Source organism: Aricia agestis, chromosome Z, assembly GCF_905147365.1.
Source record: "Aricia agestis chromosome Z, ilAriAges1.1, whole genome shotgun sequence".
NCBI classification, from domain to species: Eukaryota; Metazoa; Arthropoda; class Insecta; order Lepidoptera; family Lycaenidae; genus Aricia; species Aricia agestis.
The window spans coordinates 12674271-12691182 of NC_056428.1; the positions used below are offsets into that span (position 1 = coordinate 12674271).

Genomic DNA, 16912 nt, shown 5'->3' on the forward strand with positions numbered 1-16912 from the left:
AGACTACGTTACCCATAACTTGATACGCTTTTTACTCATATACACCGATACAATGCTCTCTCCTATAGTCTTATACGATAAGATAGGTTTAATCTAATAAAAAATTGAAATATAAAATGTGTATTTTTGCTTTTCATAATTTAAAGCAACAGTTAAGAAGCTGGCAGTATTTGCGCATTTTTTACTAGGCTTTGGCAGGTTTTGGCAGTTTTTTGACCAAAGTATGGCAGGATCTGTAATTTAAATATGGTCACCCTGGTTTCATAACTATGACAATGACAATAACCGCTCAGGCTGTCGTCCGGCGCGCAATATTATGATACGTTACCTGGGAAACGACCTTGGCAAAAATCTGAATTGTCATATTTTAGTGTTCGAAAAGGAGCCAAATTTAAAACGGTTGAAGTATGGGAGTTACGTTTCCTTAGTTTTTATTATTCCTAGCTTTATAATATAAACCGCAATTGACAATGAAGTGTCAGATGTTGTCAATCGCGGCTTTGTATAGAAAATGACAAGTTTTTGACAGGGAGTCAATGCCCGTTACCGCCATGTTTCACCGAGTACAGTATAGACAAAATATTTTTGTTAATTAGGGATGAAAAATTAATAATAATACTAGCCATATTATTATTAATTTTACTGTCTTTGGGTGATTCTTTCTTTGTCCAAAGAATTAAAAAGCCATTTATGATACTTTACTTATAAATTTATAAATGATTTTGGAGTTTGCCCCCTGTCAAGCAGCAAAAAAACAGCTCTATATTGTATTAAACATTATTGAACCCACTTCAGTTAATAGTTAAAAAAACTTTAAAGACTAAGAAAAACTATTATTATAACCTTTGTTTTAACAAGACCTTTTTTATCATTTTGTCTTACACATATTTTAGGAACCTTTACCACCTGTGCCACTCAGTGGGATGTTGAATAAACATGGAGGCAAAGTTAGACTAACATTCAAACCAGAGCAGGATCAGCTTTGGCTCGGAACCAAGGAGCGCACAGAGAAACTTGCTATGACATCTATCAAAAGTAAGTTTTAATAAATTTTTCATTCAATTATAACACAATATTATACTTATGTGCATCTATGTATAAATTCATATTCAGATTAGTACTTCGATCGCGAATTCATGAATGTACGGTTTCTCCGCGATAAATTAACTTCAGTTCGACAGAGTTGCAGCAAACATGTGCGTACAACTAATTTGCTAATGTCCATTGGCATTTGGCATCCAGCAATTCCTAGGGTTGATTCAGACCGCAACGCGACGCGTAGATGCATTTCTAAATTTGTATGGATTTGACAGATTTCAATTGCGTCAGACGTCTTGCGAATTGCCTTTAAACGTAACTTTAAACGTGGTTTAGGGCCTTCGCCCACTGCGACTTTTAGTAGCGATGTAGTCGCGCGTTTATGAAGCACACGACTGCATCACTATTCACTACTAACGCGCGTTAGTCGCATTTGCAACGCCATACAGGGCACACAGCTAGCGACTCTATTGATGCATATATGCGACAGTATCCGCGGGACTGCATCGCTACAAAAAGTCGCATTGTGCAATGGGCGCGCGGCTTTAACTATATGTACCTACCACTGTCCACTACTAATAAACGCGGTTTGAATGTGAATGGGGATATATACCGTGGGAGTTACGATAAAGTGATGCCTAGCAGAAAACCGCCGTGAAAAAATAGATTTCGAAAATAATAATTGATTCAAAGTTTCCTAGAGACTAACCCCTTATTAATAAAAAAGTCACATTTTCGTGCACCACATTGTAAAAGTCTTATAAAAATCTTGTATTTAAAATATTTTATCAAATTAAGTAAAGGGAAATGATTCGTGTAATATTTACACATGGTGCTGCGCGCCATTCTACACTTGAACTTGGCTTGACACACTACCGCGTGTAATAAAAAAAAATAAACGATTTCATGGACCACCAGGCTTCTGTAAATTTTTTTATCTGAATACATTTTGTCTTTAACTTTTATCTATTGTCAACAAGTTTGTATCGGACTACACAATGGTTAGGAAATATGAAATAATACGTATGTGAAAAGATCGGCCCGCATTCTCGATTGTAAAGAAATCATTGTTTGCACCGATAAAAACTTGAAAATTGTCAAACAGTTATCAAAGGCCAGTTTAAAAATATTATGCTACCCCTGTCTCTGCTTTGAAGAATGAAAAGGACGGGTTCTGTAGTCAACAAGGAACCCCTATAGTTTCGGTCTGTACGGACAGACGTCTGTCTGTCTGTCCGTCTGGCTGTCCGCCGTTTTTCTCAGAGACTATAAGGCCTACAAATCTGTAATTCGGCATGAATGTACATCTTAATGACGTCGACAAAATGGTAGGTATATAAAATCTTAATAAAAAATGGTACCTCCCATACACATCAAGCGGGGTGATTTATTTTTTCCGCGTCCACCCCACCGTTTGGTTTGTTGTTGGATAGGTTTTTTAAAAATATTGTGAGTATTCAAAGACCATATTCCGATTTAGGGATCTATTTGTTAAATATGAAGTTTTAAAGTGGAAAAATCGTTAGTGTCCAGTGTCCCCCCCTCCTATCAGCTAAACGGGTGCTTTTGGAAATGTAAAAAAATTCACGGGGGTAGGGTAATATGCTGAATTTAAAAGCAAAATTATCACGGCTAAGAAGACTTCATAAGTTATTGAGTAATAGTCGATCAACTAAACTACAACATATCGTGATATGAAAAGTTAAGTAAAAATAACAATTTGTTGCTAGACTCTCAAGTCTTATCCTTTAGTACGAGTAATAACTAATAACAACTAAAAAAATTGTATTTTCGTTCAAATTCTTTTGAACGTAAGTCGTAACGTTTTAATGTACATTCATTAACTATACAAAAAATATCAAAAACTAGCGGTACTACGGAACCCTATATTGCGCGTGGCCGGTTTTAATATTATTTTTATCTCGACGGGGAACCGAGTTATGATGAAAAAACGGTATTTAACCCTTTTTTCATGATGGGGAAAACCCACAAAGTTATTTTGGTCGACAATGGGATGGCTAGAAAAGTTCAAAAACTTAAGAGGATTCCACACCGCCATTTTTCCCATACAAACGTTGTCCCCTGTTTCCTCCCTGGATAATGCTAGTAGAGTTATAATTTTTTTCCTGAATATCTACGGCCACTAATACAATGTCCCTATGTTTTCTTTTTTTTCATAATTTAATTATTAAATAAGATATGAACGTTCAAAAACCTAAAAAAATGACCAGATTTTCCGCTGTGTTCAAACGTCCAGAAAACAGATTTGGCTAGATTATACAAAAAAAAGCAAAACATAGGAACACAGCTCAAGCCTTTTTTTAATCTTTAATGAAAAAAGTACTTAAATCGGTTAAGTTTTGGAGAAGGAATCAGGGGACAACGAATCGTTGATTTTCTGGATTTTCTGCAGTTGTCTCTATCGCGTTCTGCGGTATAGGCTTGAGGTAAGGGAGACAGCTATAGATATTACACGTACTTTTTTTTCATTTCTCTAGCCCCTGGTGTATCCTCTTAAGCTGTTCTAAATTTCTGGCTATGCCCACGTAATATTCAAAATTTGGCTTTCTCGGTTCATTTGTATTTCCAAATGTATATAATGACTGGAGTATATATATTTGTCATTGATTGCCATCATCGGCGTTGATTGTGCCTGTCAAGACAGCTGCATGATGGGAATCATGATTATCCAATATCCAAACGTGAAAAACAGTCTTGACTTTTTATACGATTTCTGTTATGGAATCTTCTAGAGTCTAGACTGAGAAATATTATTACTTTAGCGAGTGTTCAATTGAAATGATTGTTCTTGAATATCAATTGTCTTCAACCTTGGGCCACCTTCAACGATTGAAGATTCTTCTCCTTATTTAACATTATGTTACATAACATCTAGATACAAAACATATGCATTAAATTCTGATCAATGTGAAAATGGTAACTAAATGTTAAACCAAAACTAAGAATCGCATTTTGTCAAAAATTTGTGTTTTAGTTTTACTTGGCTTGCGCCCAGTCAACAGAAATGTCTTCGTTGCCCATCATCCTAATAAATTATTATAAATACTGATTGTCTGTCTGTCCATTTGTCTGTCGGTTAAATAGGTATGAAGATACTTTAGATTCCAAAGACTTATTTGATATTTCTATAGCGACAAAATGTAGAGTTACTAGTTTTATTTCAGCGCAAAATATAAAAGTAAAATTAGTGATATATCTAGATATTGATTCTAGAATCTAGAATTTTAATAATTAGAACACAGGAATGTCTGAAATCGGCGAATCGATATGCACACGATCGGTGTCCGTTACTAAAACCGTTGCGATCCAGTGTCGATTACTTCGCAGTTAATTTACCCCTGCCAGGACCTTATGCTAACGATGTAGAGGTTATTTTCATAAAAGAGCTTAAGTAAAATAGCTCTTACTGTATTGTCGAATGTGTATTGCTGTATACTTGCACCTAATTTACCCCTAATAGAACCTTATGCTAAAGCGGTAGAGGTTATTTTATTGAAGTGCTTAGGTAAAATCGATCCTACTGTACTATCGAATGTGTATTGTTGGACACTCCCCCCCTCATTAAGTCAGTTTTACCGAGTACCGACTCTAATTAGATGCTGCAGTTGCTGTCGTATTACTGCCTTATACATACCTACTGCGTTTACAGTAAAGGTATGATTCGGATCAAGGCAGCATGCAGCGGGTCGCCGCGACCCGCGACCCAAACAGCCACTGCTCACTATGAAGTTGTATGGAGGACTAAACAATCACGGCGACCCGCGTCGCGAGACAGAGAGACCGGTCGCCGCGTAAAATAGCATACCGATGTCCGCGACCCGCGACCCGAGACTGTCGCCAAGACACTGCTTTGTATGTGTTTATATGGACGACATTCCGATTACCGCGACGCGCGACACGAGACCGGTGGGCGTGGCGCGGCAAATTTCGATGAGCGCGACCCTGTCGCGTCGATAGCAGTACCGCGACAGCCGCAGGGCAGCTGTGGTATCTACCACAGCTGCCCTGCGGCTCGGCGTATTTCTAGATTCTATCTAGAAACACGCCGATAGGTTATTAATCATATCGAAACCGAAAAGCAATGGAGGTATCAAAGTATGTAGGTAGGTATGAACTATAATCTATACTATAATATTATAAATGCGAAAGTATCTCTGTCTGTCTGTCTGTCTGTCTGTCTTGCTTTCACGCCAAAACTACTGAACCGATTGCAATGAAATTTTGTATACAGTTATTCTAGAGTCTGAGAAAGGACATAGGCTACATTTTGATGTGGGAAAATATCTTATTTCCATGAAAATATCGATGAAAATGAATTCGCATTGCGCGTGGCCAGCGCTCATCCCGGGGGTCCTGGGTTCGAGTCCCGCAGGCGGAACAAAAAGTTTTCGATGTTCCTGGGTCTTGGATGTGTATTAAAATAAAATTTCAAAAATCTTAAACATATTTTATGTATAATATTATAAAAAATCCAGAAATATATCAATGCAATGAACATTTTAGTTCTAATACGATTCAACAGATGGCGTTTTATTTTTTACTTTATTGTAACATAGAACTAATCATACTTATTAGTTAGTATGTTTTTGTTTATAGTTTTTAATACGTTAGAATATTATGTTTAATAATATTATCACTTGGTATAATAATAATCAATCTATCTTATCTTATAGAACTCCTACTGCATTTCTAATCCATACTATCCATACTAATATTTTAAATGCGAAAGTATCTCTGTCTGTCTGTCTGTCTGTCTTGCTTTCACGCCAAAACTACTGAACCGATTGCAATTAAATTTTGTACACAGTTATTCTAGAGTCTGAGAAAGGACATAGGCTACATTTTGATGTGGGAAAATATCTTATTTCCATGAAAATATCGATGAAAATGAATTCGCATTGCGCGTGGCCAGCGCTCATCCCGGGGGTCCTGGGTTCGAGTCCCGCAGGCGGAACAAAAAGTTTTCAATGTTCCTGGGTCTTGGATGTGTATTAAAATAAAATTTCGAAAATCTTAAACATATTTTATGTATAATATTATAAAAAATCCAGAAATATATCGATGCAATGAACATTTTAGTTCTAATACGATTCAACAGATGGCGTTTTATTTTTTACTTTATTGTAACATAGAACTAATCATACTTATTAGTTATGTTTTATGTTTCAAGTAGTGATGTAACGAATGTTGGATTTTTCAGATTCGCGAATGCGAATGCGATTGCGAATATTTATCTTCAACATTCGCGAATGCGAATGCGAATATTTTAAAATTTCAAATAAAGCGCGCGTAAAATGTTCGACAGGTTTGACGTTTCGTGTCGGCTGTTTAAATTGAACATAACCGAACCGATATTGCTTATAGTCTGTCAAGAAAGTGAAGAAATTAAAAAGTGGCAACATCGTAGTGTCATCTCATTTTTCTTAGATTGATTTGAAAGGGAAAGACACTAAGATGTTGCCACTTTTTAATTTCTTCACTTTCTTGACAGACAACAATTGAATGAATTTAGTCACAGCAAGTTCATTCTAAAAGTTTTGTTTTGTTTTGAGGTTAGTTTTATGTTTTATGTTTCAAGTAGTGATGAAACGAATGTTGGATTTTTCAGATTCGCGAATGTGAATGCGATTGCGAATATTTATCTTCAACATTCGCGAATGCGAATGCGATTGCGAATATTTATCTTAAACGTTCGCGAATGCGAATGCGAATATTTTAAAATTTCAAAAAAAGCGCGCGTTAAATGTTCGACAGGTTTGACGTTTCGTGCCGGCTATGTTTAAATTGAACATAACCGAACCGATATTGCTTATAGTCTGTCAAGAAAGTGAAGAAATTAAAAAGTGGCAACATCGTAGTGTCATCCCATTTTTCTTAGATTGATTTGAAAGGGAAAGACACTAAGATGTTGCCACTTTTTAATTTCTTCACTTTCTGGACAGACTATAATTGAATGAATTTAGTCACAGAAAGTTCATTCTAAAAGTTTTGTTTTGTTTTGAGGTTAGTTTTATGTTTTATGTTTCAAGTAGTGATGTAACGAATGTTGGATTTTTCAGATTCGCGAATGCGAATGCTATTGCGAATATTTATCTTCAACATTCGCGAATGCTATTGCGAATATTTATCTTCAACATTCGCGAATGCGAATGCGAATATTTTAAAATTTCAAAAAAAAGCGCGCGTAAAATGTTCGACAGGATTGACGTTTTGTGTCGGCTATGTTTAAATAAACATAACCGAACCGATATTGCTTATAGTCTGTCAAGAAAGTGTAGAAATTAAAAAGTGGCAACATCGTAGTGTCATCCCATTTTTCTTAGATTGATTTGAAAGGGAAAGACACTAAGATGTTGCCACTTTTTAATTTCTTCACTTTCTTGACAGACTATAATTGAATGAATTTTGTCACAGAAAGTTCATTCTAAAAGTTTTGTTTTGTTTTGAGGTTAGTTTTATGTTTTATGTTTCAAGAAGTGATGTAACGAATGTTGGATTTTTCAGATTCGCGAATGCGAATGCTATTGCGAATATTTATCTTCAACATTCGCGAATGCGAATGTGATTGCGAATATTTATCTTCAGCGTTCGCGAATGCGAATGCGAATATTTTAAAATTTCAAAAAAAGCGCGCGTAAAATGTTCGACAGGTTTGACGTTTCGTGTCGGCTATGTTTAAATTGAACATAACCGAACCGATATTGCTTATAGTCTGTCAAGAAAGTGAAGAAATTAAAAAGTGGCAACATCGTAGTGTCATCCCATTTTTCTTAGATTGATTTGAAAGGGAAAGACACTAAGATGTTGCCACTTTTTAATTTCTTCACTTTCTGGACAGACTATAATTGAATGAATTTAGTCACAGAAAGTTCATTCTAAAAGTTTTGTTTTGTTTTGAGGTTAGTTTTATGTTTTATGTTTCAAGTAGTGATGTAACGAATGTTGGATTTTTCAGATTCGCGAATGCGAATGCTATTGCGAATATTTATCTCCAACATTCGCGAATGCGAATGCGAATATTTTAAAATTTCAAAAAAAGCGCGCGTAAAATGTTCGACAGGTTTGACGTTTCGTGTCGGCTATGTTTAAATTGAACATAACCGAACCGATATTGCTTATAGTCTGTCAAGAAAGTGAAGAAATTAAAAAGTGGCAACAACGTAGTGTCATCCCATTTCTCTTAGATTGATTTGAAAGGGAAAGACACTAAGATGTTGCAACTTTTTAATTTCTTCACTTTCTTGACAGACTATAATTGAATGAATTTAGTCATAGAAATTCATTCTAAAAGTTTTGTTTTGTTTTGAGGTTAGTTTTATGTTTTATGTTTCAAGTAGTGATGTAACGAATGTTGGATTTTTCAGATTCGCGAATGCGAATGCGATTGCGAATATTTATCTTCAACATTCGCGAATGCGAATATTTTAAAATTTCAAAAAAAGCGCGCGTTAAATGTTCGACAGGTTTGACGTTTCGTGTCGGCTATGTTTAAATTGAACATAACCGAACCGATATTGCTTATAGTCTGTCAAGAAAGTGAAGAAATTAAAAAGTGGCAACATCGTAGTGTCATCCCATTTTTCTTAGATTGATTTGAAAGGGAAAGACACTAAGATGTTGCCACTTTTTAATTTCTTCACTTTCTTGACAGACTACAATTGAATGAATTTAGTCACAGCAAGTTCATTCTAAAAGTTTTGTTTTGTTTTGAGGTTAGTTTTATGTTTTATGTTTCAAGTAGTGATGTAACGAATGTTGGATTTTTCAGATTCGCAAATACGAATGCGATTGCGAATATTTATCTTCAACATTCGCGAATGCGAATGTGATTGCGAATATTTATCTTCAGCGTTCGCGAATGCGAATGCGAATATTTTAAAATTTCAAAAAAAGCGCGTAAAATGTTCGACAGGTTTGACGTTTCGTGTCGGCTATGTTTAAATTGAACATAACCGAACCGATATTGCTTATAGTCTGTCAAAAAAGTGAAGAAATTAAAAAGTGGCAACATCGTAGTGTCATCCCATTTTTCTTAGATTGATTTGAAAGGGAAAGACACTAAGATGTTGCCACTTTTTAATTTCTTCACTTTCTTGACAGACTATAATTGAATGAATTTAGTCACAGAAAGTTCATTCTAAAAGTTTTGTTTTGTTTTGAGGTTAGTTTTATGTTTTATGTTTCAAGAAGTGATGTAACGAATGTTGGATTTTTCAGATTCGCGAATGCGAATGCTATTGCGAATATTTATCTTCAACATTCGCGAATGCGAATATTTTAAAATTTCAAAAAAAGCGCGCGTTAAATGTTCGACAGGTTTGACGTTTCGTGTCGGCTATGTTTAAATTGAACATAACCGAACCGATATTGCTTATAGTCTGTCAAGAAAGTGAAGAAATTAAAAAGTGGCAACATCGTAGTGTCATCCCATTTTTCTTAGATTGATTTGAAAGGGAAAGACACTAAGATGTTGCCACTTTTTAATTTCTTCACTTTCTTGACAGACTACAATTGAATGAATTTAGTCACAGCAAGTTCATTCTAAAAGTTTTGTTTTGTTTTGAGGTTAGTTTTATGTTTTATGTTTCAAGTAGTGATGTAACGAATGTTGGATTTTTCAGATTCGCGAATGCGAATGCGATTGCGAATATTTATCTTCAACATTCGCGAATGCGAATGTGATTGCGAATATTTATCTTCAGCGTTCGCGAATGCGAATGCGAATATTTTAAAATTTCAAAAAAAGCGCGTAAAATGTTCGACAGGTTTGACGTTTCGTGTCGGCTATGTTTAAATTGAACATAACCGAACCGATATTGCTTATAGTCTGTCAAAAAAGTGAAGAAATTAAAAAGTGGCAACATCGTAGTGTCATCCCATTTTTCTTAGATTGATTTGAAAGGGAAAGACACTAAGATGTTGCCACTTTTTAATTTCTTCACTTTCTTGACAGACTATAATTGAATGAATTTAGTCACAGAAAGTTCATTCTAAAAGTTTTGTTTTGTTTTGAGGTTAGTTTTATGTTTCAAGTAGTGATGTAACGAATGTTGGATTTTTCAGATTCGCGAATGCGAATGCGATTGCGAATATTTATCTTCAACATTCGCGAACGCGAATGCGAATGCGAATATTTTAAAATTTCAAAAAAAGCGCGCGTAAAATGTTCGACAGTTTTGACGTATCGTGTCGGCTATGTTTAAATTGAACATAACCGAACCGATATTGCTTACTAGCTGTTGCCCGCGACTTCGTCCGCGTGGACTTCAGTTTATAGCGCGCGATGTCAACAAAATTGGTGTCAAAAGCTTTTATAAAAAAAACCTGGTACCCCTTAAATCAATACAGCTGTGCAGTGTGCACACAATAAGTATTTCATTTTTTTATATTAAACTTTATATTTTATGCCAAATTTTAAAGCTTATTTAGCCCTCCAATTACACAACTTTACCCATAAACTATTTATCATTGATAGATTTAAGGTTACGTCACTGCACAGATAAAGTACTGAGTTATTTAATACCGTAGAATAGATATAACAATCGAAAAAAATCGAAACTTAAATGTGAGATGATACCACGTCTTACAGAAAGACTTTTGAGCAAGCGTCAGCGCGATGTAGAAGACGCACGGCGCCATCTATTATGAATTGTTGGAACTAACTTAATTTGGACAAATTTACGCATTTTCACCCCCTTAAAACCCTTTTTTCCAGTAAAAAAGTAGCCTATGTCCTTTCTCAGGCTTTAGACTATCTGTATACAAAATTTCATTACAATCGGTTCGGAAGTTTTGGCGTTTGGCGTGAAAGCGAGACTGACAGACAGACAGACAAAGATACTTTTGGCGTTTGGCGTGAAAGCGAGATTGACAGACAGACAGAGATACTTTCGCATTTATAATATTAGTATAGATTATGTGCACACTGCTCAGCTGTTTTTGGGTATTTTTATTAATTAAGGGCCGCGCTACACCGGAATGGCGCTGCCATGCGAGGCGAGCACTTTCAGCGCTGCCATTCCGGTGTAGCGCGGCCCTAAGAGGTGTACCACTTACCAGGGTTTTAAAAAGTTTTTAAATTTGACACAAATTTTGTTGACACCGCGCGCTATAAACTATTAATTAAAGTCCACGCAGACGATGTCGCGGGCAACAGCTAGTTATGAATAAAAACAATATTATATAGTAAAGTAAGTATGATTAGTGCTGTTACAATAATAAAGTAAAAAATAAAACGCCATCTGTTTTCATATATTACAATTAAAATGTTGATTGCATTGATATATTTTCTGGATGGAATATAGGCCAACACGGTACACTCGAACTCCTTTATTTTAGAGCGCCTTCTGTTGTCAACTTGTCACATATATTAGAAATGCAGTAGGAGTTCTATAAGATAAGATAGATTGATTATTATTATACCAAGTTATAATATTATTAAATATAATATTCTAACGCATTAAAAACTATAAACATAAACATACTAACTAATAAGTATGATTAGTTCTATGTTACAATAAAGTAAAAAATAAAACGCCATCTGCTGAATCGTATTAGAACTAAAATGTTCATTGCATCGATATATTTCTGGATTTTTTATAATATTATACATAAAATATGTTTAAGATTTTTGAAATTTTATTTTATTTAATACACGTCCAAGACCCAGGAACATTGAAAACTTTTTGTTCCGCCTGCGAGACTCGAACCCAGGACCCCCGGGATGAGCGCTGGCCACGCGCAATGCGAATTCATTTTCATCGATATTTTCATGGAAATAAAATATTTTCCCACATCAAAATGTAGCCTATGTCCTTTCTCAGACTCTAGAATAACTGTGTACAAAATTTCATTGCAATCGGTTCACTAGTTTTGGCGTGAAAGCAAGACAGACAGACAGACAGAGATACTTTCGCATTTATAATATTAGTATGGATAGTATGGATTAGAAATGCAGTAGGAGTTCTATAAGATAAGATAGATTGATTATTATTATACCAAGTGATAATATTATTAAACATAATATTCTAACGTATTAAAAACTATAAACAAAAACATACTAACTAATAAGTATGATTAGTTCTATGTTATTTTAAAGTAAAAAATAAAACGCCATCTGCTGAATCGTATTAGAACTAAAATGTTTATTGCATCGATATATTTCTGGATTTTTTATAATATTATACATAAAATATGTTTAAGATTTTCGAAATTTTATTTTAATAGTCATCCAAGACCCAGGAACATTGAAAACTTTTTGTTCCGCCTGCGGGACTTGAACCCAGGACCCCCGGAATGAGCGCTGGCCACGCGCAATGCGAATTCATTTTCATCGATATTTTCATGGAAATAAGATATTTTCCCACATCAAAATGTAGCCTATGTCCTTTCTCAGACTCTAGAATAACTGTGTACAAAATTTCATTGCAATCGGTTCAGTAGTTTTAGCGTGAAAGCAAGACAGACAGACAGACAGAGATACTTTCGCATTTATAATATTAGTATGGATATTAGTATGGATAGTATGGATTAGAAATGCAGTAGGAGTTCTATAAGATAAGATAGATTGATTATTATTATACCAAGTGATAATATTACTAAACATAATATTCTAACGTATTAAAAACTATAAACAAAAACATACTAACTAATAAGTATGATTAGTTCTATGTTACAATAAAGTAAAAAATAAAACGCCATCTGTTGAATCGTATTAGAACTAAAATGTTCATTGCATCGATATATATTTCTGGATTTTTTATAATATTATACATAAAATATGTTTAAGATTTTTGAAATTTTATTTAAATACACATCCAAGACCCAGGAACATTGAAAACTTTTTGTTCCGCCTGCGGGACTCGAACCCAGGACCCCCGGGATGAGCGCTGGCCACGCGCAATGCGAATTCATTTTCATCGATATTTTCATGGAAATAAGATATTTTCCCGCATCAAAATGTAGCCTATGTCCTTTCTCAGACTCTAGAATAACTGTGTACAAAATTTCATTGCAATCGGTTCAGTAGTTTTGGCGTGAAAGCAAGACAGACAGACAGACAGAGATACTTTCGCATTTATAATATTAGTATGGATAGTATGGATTAGAAATGCAGTAGTGTCATCCTCATTGGATATATTAACCAACTTCCGTTTATAGAGCGTGAAAACCTCTTTAAACTTAATTACACTCGTCCAAACTTGGTAACCAGCATCACCCAGGAGTTGTCTTGCACACACAGGAGCCCTATGGATGTGGCATACGCCTTAAACATGGTCTATAATAACATCTATTCATCGAAGGAAATTGTGCGGTCCCTAAAGCTAATGAAGTATACAGGAGCGAGAATACCTAAAACCGATCTAAATACCCTGTATCTTGTCCACACACAAGAGGAGAAAGCAGCCCTCACTAATACAGGCTATGGATCGGGAACGGACTCTCGCGTCCTCACAATCCATGAAGCTCAGGGATTAACGAGTCCTTCGGTGATCATCATACAGACCAAGTCCCGAAAGCTGGCAATCCATGACAGCGTTCCTCATGCAGTTGTAGCTATATCCCGGCACACTAACACCTGTGTCTATTACACTGACACTGATGGAGACGCTGTGGCAAGCTTCATAAAAAGAGCCACGGAGGTGTCAACCGAACACATAAAAGATTATAATATAAAAATGGCTATGAAAGACAGGAACGATAAAGTCCTAAGCCACATGGCGGGTAGATTCGACACAGAACGATATCTTTTTAACAACCTAGAAACTCCACCCAGCTTGAGTGACCCCTCTCCACCAAGCCAATGTCACAACATCTAAAGGCAAAGGGTGGAGCAGCATAAAATCTAAGGAAATCGGAAAATGTCGGATCTACTAGCCGCCACACTGACTGGGACCTCACCGTTCAAAACATTAATATTATTATTATGCAATTTATAAAACAATAAATGTATATATTTATTTATTATATGTATAACATATTATACTCTATTCTATTAAATATACATATACACATAAAAAAAAAAGAAAAAAAAAAAAAAAAAGATTGTCCATGGCGTGATGGCCCACAATTAATTAAAATTCATAATATTATTTCAATTATCCTTGGTGCGAAAAATCTAAATAATAAAATAACAAAAAAAGGATATGGACGAACAGTCTATAGACGGCCCCAATTTTATAATAAAAAATAAAAAAAAATGCAGTAGGAGTTCTATAAGATAAGATAGATTGAATATTATTATACCAAGTGATAATATTATTAAACATAATATTCTGACGTATTAAAAACTATAAACAAAAACATACTAACTAATAAGTATGATTAGTTCTATGTTACAATAAAGTAAAAAATAAAACGCCATCTGTTGAATCGTATTAGAACTAAAATGTTCATTGCATCGATATACTTCTGGATTTTTTATAATATTATACATAAAATATGTTTAAGATTTTCGAAATTTTATTTTAATAGTCATCCAAGACCCAGGAACATTGAAAACTTTTTGTTCCGCCTGCGGGACTCGAACCCAGGACCCCCGGGATGAGCGCTGGCCACGCGCAATGCGAATTCATTTTCATCGATATTTTCATGGAAATAAGATATTTTCCCACATCAAAATGTAGCCTATGTCCTTTCTCAGACTCTAGAATAACTGTGTACAAAATTTCATTGCAATCGGTTCAGTAGTTTTGGCGTGAAAGCAAGACAGACAGACAGAGATACTTTCGCATTTATAATATTAGTATGGATAGTATGGATTAGAAATGCAGTAGGAGTTCTATAAGATAAGATAGATTGATTATTATTATACCAAGTGATAATATTATTAAACATAATATTCTAACGTATTAAAAACTATAAACAAAAACATACTAACTAATAAGTATGATTAGTTCTATGTTACAATAAAGTAAAAAATAAAACGCCATCTGCTGAATCGTATTAGAACTAAAATGTTTATTGCATCGATATATTTCTGGATTTTTTATAATATTATACATAAAATATGTTTAAGATTTTCGAAATTTTATTTTAATAGTCATCCAAGACCCAGGAACATTGAAAACTTTTTGTTCCGCCTGCGGGACTCGAACCCAGAACCCCCGGGATGAGCGCTGGCCACGCGCAATGCGAATTCATTTTCATCGATATTTTCATGGAAATAAGATATTTTCCCACATCAAAATGTAGCCTATGTCCTTTCTCAGACTCTAGAATAACTGTGTACAAAATTTCATTGCAATCGGTTCAGTAGTTTTGGCGTGAAAGCAAGACAGACAGACAGACAGAGATACTTTCGCATTTATAATATTAGTATGGATAGTCTGTCAAGAAAGTGAAGAAATTAAAAAGTGGCAACATCGTAGTGTCATCCCATTTTTCTTAGATTGATTTGAAAGGGAAAGACACTAAGATGTTGCCACTTTTTAATTTCTTCACTTTCTTGACAGACTATAATTGAATGAATTTAGTCACAGCAAGTTCATTCTAAAAGTTTTGTTTTGTTTTGAGGTTAGTTTTATGTTTTATGTTTCAAGTAGTGATGTAACGAATGTTGGATTTTTCAGATTCGCGAATGCGAATGCGATTGCGAATATTTATCTTCAACATTCGCGAATGCGAATATTTTAAACGTTTCGTGTCGGCTATGTTTAAATTGAACATAACCGAACCGATATTGCTTATAGTCTGTCAAAAAAGTGGCAACATCGTAGTGTCATCCCATTTTTCTTAGATTGATTTGAAAGGGAAAGACACTAAGATGTTGCCACTTTTTATTTTCTTCACTTTCTGGACAGACTATAATTGAATGAATTTAGTCACAGAAAGTTCATTCTAAAAGTTTTGTTTTGTTTTGAGGTTAGTTTTATGTTTTATGTTTCAAGTAGTGCTGTAACGAATGTTGGATTTTTCAGATTCGCGAATGCGAATGCGATTGCGAATATTTATCTTCAACATTCGCGGATGCGAATGCGATTATTTTAAAATTTCAAAAAAAGCGCGCGTAAAATGTTCGACAGGTTTGACGTTTCGTGTCGGCTATGTTTAAATTGAACATAACCGAACCGATATTGCTTATAGTCTGTCAAGAAAGTGAAGAAATTAAAAAGTGGCAACATCGTAGTGTCAAAACATTTTTCTTAGATTGATTTGAAAGGGAAAGACACTAAGATGTTGCCACTTTTTAATTTCTTCACTTTCTTGACAGACTATAATTGAATGAATTTAGTCACAGAAAGTTCATTCTAAAAGTTTTGTTTTGTTTTGAGGTTAGTTTTATGTTTTATGTTTCAAGTAGTGATGTAACGAATGTTGGATTTTTCAGATTCGCGAATGCGAATGCGATTGCGAATATTTATCTTCAACATTCGCGAACGCGAATGCGAATGCGAATATTTTAAAATTTCAAAAAAAGCGCGCGTAAAATGTTTGACAGGTTTGACGTTTCGTGTCAGCTATGTTTAAATTGAACATAACCGAACCGATATTGCTTACTAGCTGTTGCCCGCGACTTCGTCCGCGTGGACTTCAGTTTATAGCGCGCGATGTCAACAAAATTGGTGTCAAAAGCTTTTATAAAAAAACCCTGGTACCCCTTAAATCAATACAGCTGTGTGCACACAATAAGTATTTCATTTTTTTATATTAAACTTTATATTTTATGCCAAATTTTAAAGCTTATTTAGCCCTCCAATTACACAACTTTACCCATAAACTATTTATCATTGATAGATTTAAGGTTACGTCACTGCACAGATAAAGTTCTGAGTTATTTAATACCGTAGAATAGATATAACAATCGAAAAAAATCGAAACTTAAATATAAGATGATACCAATTCTTATAGAAAG

At 34.7% G+C, this 16912-nt stretch overlaps 1 protein-coding gene across 1 annotated transcript in view; it reads left to right on the plus strand.

Annotated features, from left to right (window-relative positions):
* The window catches only part of LOC121739191, a 59539-nt gene that overhangs the window by 7746 nt on the left and 34881 nt on the right, over positions 1 to 16912 (plus strand). The window contains exon 4 of the mRNA XM_042131540.1: positions 894 to 1035. Coding sequence (XP_041987474.1) covers positions 894 to 1035 — 142 coding nt within the window. The remainder of the gene's footprint in view (positions 1 to 893; positions 1036 to 16912) is intronic.